The sequence below is a fragment of the Tachysurus vachellii genome, chromosome 12, assembly GCF_030014155.1.
Source record: "Tachysurus vachellii isolate PV-2020 chromosome 12, HZAU_Pvac_v1, whole genome shotgun sequence".
In the NCBI taxonomy this organism is placed as follows: domain Eukaryota; kingdom Metazoa; phylum Chordata; class Actinopteri; order Siluriformes; family Bagridae; genus Tachysurus; species Tachysurus vachellii.
This window is the reverse complement of record NC_083471.1, coordinates 2,326,986-2,336,985: the sequence shown is the minus strand read 5'-3', so window position 1 is coordinate 2,336,985 and position 10,000 is coordinate 2,326,986. Positions and strand designations below refer to the sequence as shown.

Below are 10,000 nucleotides of genomic sequence, written 5' to 3'. Positions count from 1 at the left end.
TTATTCAGGAAACACTTCAACTAGCACTTCTTTCCTTATCTTTTGCATTTAAAAAAAAACAAAACAGGGGGGCACGGTGGCTTAGTGGTTAGCACGTTCGCCTCACACCTCCAGGGTCGGGTTTGATTCCTGCCTCCACCTTGTGTGTGTGGAGTTTGCATGTTCTCCCTGTGCCACGGGGGTTTCCTCCGGGTACTCCGGTTTCCTCCCCCGGTCCAAAAACACGCATGGTAGGTTGATTGGCATCTCTGGAAAATTGTCCGTAGTGCGTGAGTGAATGAGAGTGTGTGTGTGCCCCGCGATGGGTTGGCACTCCGTCCAGGGTGTATCCTGCCTTGATGCCCAATGATGCCTGAGATAGGCACAGGCTCCCCGTGACCCGAGGTAGTTCGGATAAGCGGTAGAAGATGAATGAATGAATGAAAAAACCAAAACAAAAAACACAACCTTTGACACTTTTTCGTTGTAACTTTGAACAAATGTTGGTATCTTAAGTATGTCACCTAGTGAGCCAGCATTAATGTAGTCAATGTTAGAGATTTAAGCACTTATGTACGTCGCTCTGGATAAGGGCCAATGCCAAATGCTGCAAATGTAAATGTAAATGTAAAACCGAAACCCGACACACGCCTGCATGAAAACACGGCCAATAGAACGGCGGTTAAATGCAGTGAGACCGTCACATGTCACCGAAACCTAAATACAAGATCATAGATTTGTTTGGATTACGTACCAGGGATAAAAAAATATTTAATTTGATGTTCAGTTCATGTAACGTGACACGTATACAGTGACGTCAGACTCGGCTCTGTGATGCTGTCTAACCGGTGGAAGGCAAACCGGTTCTTAGAAGGTTCGTCAGTGGAACCAACTTTGAACCAGCACCAGCACTAGCTCTGAACCAGCACCCGGTTCTTTTTGGATGTAAGGGGTATCAGTCATTCAGTCCTAGCACCAATCAGAAATCTGTGCTATTATATAATAATTATATTATATTAGTAGACCATTAGTGATGCAGCAACATCAGTACTGGAAAATTGTTACTAGCTAGTTAGCTGGTTATCACTTACACTAGCAAAGTTACTGAACGTTTCCTCTGAACAGAGCCAGTCGTTTACACGTGAACACTATGAAGTAACAGTATATCTTTCCTTCCTCTGTGCTCATTGTAACAACTTTTTAACTCAAGTTGAATATCTGCGCATATCGTAAACTCAATAATTGGCACGTGTCTGGCGTAATTACAGAAGCTCGTCCATCATATAAACGTCCATCACTATAAATAATCACAACCTTCAAAGGAACGCAAGAGTATTAAAAATGCCAATGTTGCAAATCATGAATGAAAACTAGCAGGCACCACTTAGCATCATGGTGCTAATTAGCAGGCTCCAGGCCTCTGTTCCCTGCCAGCTGTGTTAGTGTGTTGGAGTGTGTTAAGTCTTTAATCATATGGTTTTTATAGCAGAACCTTAGCTTTAAAATAAACATAAAACATTATTGTTTGAGCCCCTGGTGCGCGAGTGTGTCTGAAGGCTTCTACACATGGCTGTAAAACCTGTACAGTCCACAGCACTAAGGCTGTAGAGAGGTTTACACCCCTGTGTGTGTGTGTGTGTGTGTGTGTTGAGCTAAACACACACAGACGGGGAAAAATAATAAACAAAAATATAGACTTGATGGTCGGCTTCTGTGTCATTAGTGAGAACAGAGACTGTGTTGAAAAAATTACACACACACACACACACACACACACACACACACACACACACACACACACACACACAGGCGGCACTGCATTGCTGCCAGACTTCACATAGGGCCTTTTTACCTGGTCACTTCATGTGTTTTCTCTGATCCGATAGCTATCTGATTTGTTAAAACTGTTCCATTTACATTAGGCCACATAAATGCGTCTCGGCGAATCAGATATTGATCCGATCTTTCTACTCCCGCCCAAAATGCTAATATATTTTACCTCATTTCCGGGGTAATTGAAATGGAACACGCTTTGGTGTGTGTGGTTGCTACAAAAAACAGCATTTACTGTTTGCTGCATTTTCTGCAAATTGGGACAAAAACTCAGGACATTTAATAAATTTTGTTATAATGAACATAAATCCTTGTATCTGGTGATTCAGTTCTTACATTATCATGTACCCCAAGAAACACACACACACACACACACACACACACACATACAGTATATACCTCAGACACATGAATATATTACTTTTTCTCCCACGATCCCTCAGGCTCCTCCCTCACACAATCACTTAGAGCCGCTCTAATCCGCCGCTGCTGGGTTTTAATGAGTGTTTAATTACTATTTAAAGATGATTTATGGTAATGAGGAGGAGATTTGCATGTATTCATTTAGAATACACTTTAAATGTCAGAGAACTGAAGCCGAACCCAATCCAAACACAGAGCTGAACCTTTTGAGCAGCCCTCTAGCGACCCTGGGACTCGAGCTAAACAACTAGTCGACAAAAACGAAATTAACTGAACAAGCAATAAGCAACAGAATGAGGAAATATTTAATCTCAGATTATAATCGCTAAGATTAGCACAATATTGTACATTTCCCGTCTATATATTTTTGAAAGCTAGTTTTCAGAAAGCTAGATGTGTAAGAGTGCTAGCGTCCTTCTGTGTATGTTAGACTAAAGGTTCACACACACTCAACGTCTGCATGAAAAGTCAGCAGAATTGAATGATGTTTGGGGAAGTCGTGGCCTAATGGTTGTGGTTTTGGACCCTAAGGATCCTGAGCAACGCACTGAATCCCCTAACTGCTCCTCACTTTCACTTCGGCAACATTAGCAGTGGCACAGCATGTAATGGCTAACATGCCTTCTGCTAAAATTAGGACCAACAAACACTGAACTAACCTGGTATAGCATGCACGGTAAATTCGCATGCACTGTCAAGTGAGTTACCAGCATCCTCCTTTCAATAATGCTCAACTCATTCAAAATACTGTAGCCTCATGCTAGCTGTGAAGAGGGCTAGCTTCATGTTAGCTTCGTGTTAACATGACCAGAGTAAGTCTGATGATTTAATTTAAAATGCAGGAAGGACTCACCATGATCACACTCCGGTAAAGCCAATGCTAGGTATTGGTATGAATCTGTATTCCTCTCTCTCTCTTTCTTTCTTTCTTTCTTTCACTCTCTCTACTTCCGTTTCAGGTCCCCTCCTGCAGCCAGAAGCTTCCTGTTTCAGGCTTTACTTTACAGAGTTATCACATACTAGAGCAAAAACGTGTCACGCTGTAACTGTGGTGATGTGTCTGTGAGTTTCATTCCTGGCCGTGGCTCATATGTCGCTATGCACATATGTGTTTGCACCCCATTTTGCTCGTCCACCAGAGGACCATCAAGGTGCTTGAGCAGTGATTCGCGGTTTGTGTGAAATCTTAGCTTGTGGAAAAGTTTTGCACACCCATTTAAGGTATGTAAAAAAAGTGGCAGGAAACTAGCTGGACGTCCAGCATCGTGACTAACAATTGGTTTATGAAGTAAAGTGTAGCTTTTAACTGCAGCGACGTGGAATCATATCATGTTTGACCCGGTGGATGAATTCAGAACATGAAGTTATGAACAGTTACCAACTAAACTAAGCTACTCTGTTATTAAAATGGCTTAGTCGCTAGATTTATTTTGTTTGCGTTGGGAAGTGATGACTCACTTGTATTGCTTAACAGTAATTTGTCTCTGGTGGGCGTGGTTTAGACAGTGCACTGTGGGTGTGCACTGTCTAGGTTTTTTTTTAGCTATGAATGCTAGATAGTAAAAAGTAAATTGAATAACACGCACATTAAGTGCATGGATTTGTACTCACTTCAACAGGAGATTAGAAAAACAACCATTACGTATATACACTAGATCCAAAAATGACCTCTGATACTTTTTTACCAAGCTTTATTTTTTTTCGTAACATCACTGTACACGTTTAACGCAAAGTTGTGTATCACCAAATAACCACATTGTATTTTTTTTTGTGGGAACTAATTGGAGGTGGTTCCTGGTGGATTGCAGTGTTAGTCTGAGGAAGCTTTGGAGACGGTCGTTTCCTGTTCTACAATTTGATTGAAATGAAGCAGCAGCAAAAACAAATCACCACCATTTCTTTTTTCACTAAACTTCACTAATTGTCACACCTTGTTCTCTAATGAGTGACAGCTGCTTTGCTTCCATTACGACAGTTTGTGTGTGTTTGTGTGTGTGTGTCTCATACCTGGCTCATTCTAAGCATTCTGCTGATGGCCTCTACTCCATAGTACCCCTGGTGGTCCTGTGTGGAATTACAATAGTTATTTGTGTGCTGTGTTATTTTAAAATCGTTCTGACCTGAGCCAAACCCGTTTAAAAAAAGATTGTGGTGATTTTACATAAACTTCTAAGAAAAAAGTACTGAATTATATCTAAAAATAAACGAATTCGATTCTAATTTCAAATTGCTAAATTTAGATATATTCATTCATTCATCTTCTACCACTTATCCGAACTACCTCGGGTCACGGGGAGCCTGTGCCTATCTCAGGCATCAAGGCAGGATACACCTACACCTAGGAGTGCCAACCCATCGCACTCGCAATGGAGGTGTGAGGCGAACGTGCTAACCACTAAGCCACCGTGTCCCCCTAGATTTATATATATAAATAATGGAATTAATTTGATATATAAGCAAGTTCATGACTTAGATCTAAAATGCAAATTGTAGAATTGTCTCAAACTACTGGAGATAATTTCATATAAGATAAGATAAAATTTACCAAATGAAATCAATATAAAATAAATTACCAAATTGTCTCCAGCAATTGATATAAATTTATGAATGTTTTTGTTAAATGAACTACTGAACTGTTTTTAAAACCAACTGATTTCTACTCGGTCCAAAAATAAGTTCTTGAAGTAAATCTAATAAATACTTTATTAAAATGCGACGTATACAGGAAATACTTTGGTTGCAGAGTGACTGCGACTGTGATTATTTTAAAAGCTCTTAAATAGTGGTGATTGGTCAGCTGCTGTAACACCCATTAATTATTTCATCAGACAGAGCTCAAAAAAAAAAGAAGGCTGTTATTATGCGGACACGCTATTAACCTGCTAACTTAACGGAATGCAAGATAACTTAACGTAATGTAAAGCTTGTTAACGATACTGACAGAGACAGTAGCAGTGTCAGAGCTACAAGCCCCTCCCCCTTAAATCACTATACTGATACGCTGACACAGCTCTAATGAGGACAATCCACAAGGCCATCATAAACTAACACTAATCCTCATGATACTCACATACTGTACATATGTCTGTGTGTGTGTGTGTGTGTGCATGTGTGAGAGAGAGTGTAATCAAACCCAGATGAAAGATGTAGCTGCTCTTTAGAATCGATTGTTTAGACTTGGAAAGTTTACAATAATTAAATATGGTGAACACACACACACACACACTCATACACACACATACAGTACACATACACACACACATACACACACACGCACACTCATACACACACACATACACACACACTCATACACACACACATACACACACACACACACATACACACACACTCATACACACACACACACACTCATACACATACACACACACACACATACACACACACACACACACGCACACTCATACACATACACACATACACATACACACACACACACACAGTCATGGAGTTGGACATAGTACAGACATATGAATGGCACATGATTTCATAAGGTCTGGCTGTAGACTCAGCTTCCCTGTGGAGTGTGTGTGTGTGTTTCATTTCCTTCACATGTGGTCTGTGTGCTTTAAACTCAAACCAAGTGTACACACACACACATGCACACACACACACTTTTAGAGAAACTGAGACTTTTGAAGAACCTCCACACATGTATTCCTGTAGGTGTGTCAGTCACAGGGACGTGTGAAGGACGTGTGTTAGGAGGACAGATAGACAGGACACACAGTTGAGACCCGAGGTGTGCGACAGCACAGTGACATGCAAAAAACCTGCTCGATGGGAAGGGTTTTACTTCCATGTGTGGTGTAAAGCTCAGGCTGCATTTGACTAAAACTTGTAAATAATAATTTCCAATCTCCAAAAATTAAAAAAACAAACAAAGCAACAACTCCGAGTTTCCTCTACCCTGAATTCAGCAAGTGACATCAAAACAAAATGGCTGTACAGTAAAAACAACAGTAAAATCAGCAAGACTTCTTACCTTTAAAAGTATGCTGTGGTGTCAAAACTTACTTAACCCTTGTGTTGTCCTCCCATACAAATTAGGAGTGCAGAGTCTGCTTGACCTTGTCTGTTTTGACTGTTTATAAAAAATGAACTATATATGATAGCCTTTTTTTTTTTCTTTTACCTTTTTACTCTAACTTGATTCCAACATAATAACATATATTTTGCAAAATATATATATATATATATTCAGTATAATAAACCTTATTTATATACAAAAATGCCTCATTTTTTAGTAAAACAAAAAACAGAAATTTTGAATTATTTTCACTATAGAGGCACAAAAGTTGATGCACGATTACAGGCTGGTATATTTCAAAGGCATATTTCAACAATTTCATTGTTTTGAAACCATTTTGACCATTTTTAATGTCAGTAAATAATAAAACCTGTTTTCTTACAGGCCAAATTGACTTAAATGCTTATAAATCAAAAATTCTACAATTATCACCATTCTGTGTGTAATAACTTACACTTGTAATATGTATTTTACCCACCTGATGTCATCTGATCAACCAACAACAGGCTACACACACACACACACACACACACACACACACTCAAAAACATGCCATAATTTCATGTGAATAAAACTTTGTTTACCTCCTTATGTTTTTTTATTATATTTAATTTATGAATGTTAAACCTTATGAAATTTTGCCATGTTTTGAGTAAAATAAGCAGAACTTATTATATATTATATTATTTTGGATAACCACTGACTGATAAATGTCAAACATTACTCAGGCCAAAGCTGACTGATGCAACTAAATTCATAAATAAATGAGAGGAAACAAATATGATTTGAATATGAAAACACAACGTGTGTGTGTGTGTGTGTGTAAAGATTGTTGGTAGAAGAAGAAGAGAAGAGAAGTTATTGTCCCCAGCTGGACAAATGCGTATAACAAGTGTGAAATATTTACAAATGATTGTTTTTGTTTTTTTGGAGGCCCAATGAATTGCAATGCCCAATGCATGTGTGTGTGTCTGTGTCTGTGTATGAGTGTGTGTGTGTAAAGCTTGTTGGTAGATCAGATTTTGCCCCCAGCTGGACAAATGCATCTAACAAGTGTGAAATATTTACAAATGAGTAGCTTTTCTGGAGGCGTGTGTTTTTTCTAGTGTGTGTGTGCATGTGTGTGTGTGTGTGTGTAGCATCATTTCGGTAGATCATATTTTGCCCTCTGCTAGGCAAAGGTATATCAAAAGTGAGAAATATTTACAAATGTGTAGCTTTTTTTTTCTGGAGGCCTAATGAAATGCAATGCCCAATATGTGTGTGTGTTTGTGTGTGTGCATGTGTGTGTATGAGTGTGTGTGTGTGTGTGTGTGTGTGTGTGTGTGAAATGTTTACAAATGTGTAGCTTTTGTTTTGTCTGGAGGCCAACTGAATTGCAATGCCCAATGCTTTGAACAGTGTTTGACTGTGTGTGTGTGTGTGTGTGTGTGTGTGTGTACGTGTGTGTGTGTGTGTGTGTGTGTGTGTGTGTGTAGCATCATTTCGGTAGATCATATTTTGCCCTCTGCTAGGCGAAGGCATATCAAAAGTGTGAAATATTTACAAATGCTTTTTTTTCTTTTCTGGAGGCCTAATGAAATGCAATGCCCAATTTGTGTGTGTGTTTGTGTGTGCATGTGTGTGTGTTTGTGGGGTGTGAGTGTGTGTTTTGGGTGCGTGTGTTAGTGGACATTTTTTGTGTGCATTTTTGTGTCTGTATGTATGTTCATTGCGCTGAAAAGGGAAAAAGTGTGACCTATTGCCCCACTAAATGTGGCCGGGTCAAAATGACCCAAGCGGATCAAAAACGCGTAGTGTATACTGTTCTGAACACATAGTTCAACGAAAATAGACAAAATTAATTTTGCTTGCAAAGTTCATAATTTGGAACAATCCTGGTAAATTTCAGGCAAATATGTGGAAGAAAACCCAAGTTATGACACATTAAATTCTTCCAGCAGGGTCAAAAAGACCCAGGGACAATATGAAGGTTAAAGGGCGTGTGTGTGTGAGTGTGTGCGTGCCCGAGCGTGTGTGTGCGTGTGTGTCTGCGAGTGTGCAAGTGCATGTGAATGTTCCCACGTATGTGTGCGTGTGTGTGCCCGAGTGTGTGCGCGTGCCCAAGCATGTGTATTCGCAAGTGTGTGCATGTGTGTGCGTGTGTGTGCCCAAGCGTGTGTGTGTGCACCTGTGTGTGTGTGTGTGCGTGCCCATGCCTGCTCACCGTGGGAGGTTTGCGTTTGCGAGCAGGTCGCCCCACTCTGCGAGCCGGAGTGTCCACCACAGCCTCTTCCTGCATGACCTCAGACACTTCCTGTTCCTGCTCTGAACTCTGCAAACACACACACACAGTGTAAGCATATAAGGTTTTATGTTTTATTTGGAGGATATTCAGAGAATGCATGTCACACCCTCACACCAACAGAGAGAGAGAGACAGAGAGAGGAGGAGAAACAGATATGTATGGAGTGTGTGTGTGTTTTGGAGGACAGTTAGAAATAAAACACCCTGAAAACACACACACTTTCTTATTGGTTGTGTGTGTGTGGGCTACATATCTGCGAACACAACACAGGAACCAGCTGCCAGAAAGCCAGTGGTTGCTACGGGGGAAAAACTGCTTAGCAACTGTGTCCCGGAGAGTGTGATGCTGCTCTGCTGACTAAAGACTCCTGTGTGATGATGTCATTTCCGCGACAACCCACTTAGTAACACACTCCCCCAACACACACACACACACACTCCCCCAACACACACACACACGCAGAACATGACCGTCCATTTCATCATTGCTTAGATTGGAATTTATTGCCAGTTAAACATTAAGCCAAAATAGGAGTGAGAGACATAAGGAAAAACACACACACGCACACACACACAGACGCACACGCACACACAGACGCAAACACGCAAACAGACACACAATGTTTTTATTTGCAATTATGTACTAAAGGTAGAAAGGATAATTACTGTGTCTGTATTTAGATTGCTCAGGGAGTGTGTGAGTGTGTGTGTGTGTGTGGTCTGCATAGTAGATGCTAGTTCGTGTCTAGTAGCTATAGGTATGTAGTGTATAGTGTTTATATTCAGGGTGTGTAGTTGGTGTGTGTGCATAATGTGTAGTGTGTGTTAATGTGTTTATATTCGGGGTGTGTTAGTGTTCAGTATAGTAGGTGTGTGTGTGCAGTGTGTATAATAGCTGTGTTAGTGTAGTGCATTGGGTGTTTATGTTCAGAGTTTATATTAGTGCAGTATATAGTGTGTTAGTGTAGTGTATTTTGTGTGTGTGTTAGTGTAGTGTATTTTGTGTGTGTGTGTGTGTGTGTGTGTGTGATAGCTTGGTGTCTTGTTAGATGACTCCTGTCTCTATTTCTGTAATGTGTGGGTTATTTTTGGGCCGTTCCAGTTGCCAAGCAACCCGGCTGCATGGAGAGAGAAAGAGAGAGAGAGAGAGGGATGTGCCAGGGTGGAATGGGCACTACACTGGTCTACACACACACACACACACACACACACACACCCCATCTCTCTTGCCTGTGCTCAACATCACTTGTCCCTCTACACTCTTCATTCCGCTTGGAGCTGAAAACACACACACACACACACACACACACACACACACACACACACACACACACAGAGCAGCGACAACACCACTCAGGCTGCATCTAACATCACTAGTTCACTCTTCCAGATGCTCCTCATCCTACACACGACTGGCAGATTTCCAGTTTA

The 10,000-nt window shown here is 40.6% G+C and overlaps 1 protein-coding gene across 4 annotated transcripts in view; it reads right to left on the bottom strand.

The window, feature by feature from the left end:
- Window positions 1-10,000, bottom strand: part of LOC132854547 (DNA (cytosine-5)-methyltransferase 3A-like) — a 46,622-nt gene that overhangs the window by 24,670 nt on the left and 11,952 nt on the right. For 2 of the 4 annotated variants that reach the window (XM_060883023.1, XM_060883024.1), the window contains exons 3-4: window positions 8,490-8,597; window positions 4,243-4,299 (exon numbers count right to left, since the gene is read on the bottom strand). In XM_060883023.1, the coding sequence (XP_060739006.1) occupies window positions 4,243-4,299; window positions 8,490-8,597 (165 nt within the window). Of the gene's footprint in view, window positions 1-3,088; window positions 3,708-4,242; window positions 4,300-8,489; window positions 8,598-10,000 lie in introns of those variants that run through there. The other 2 variants (XM_060883025.1, XM_060883026.1) reach the window with 2 other exon arrangements.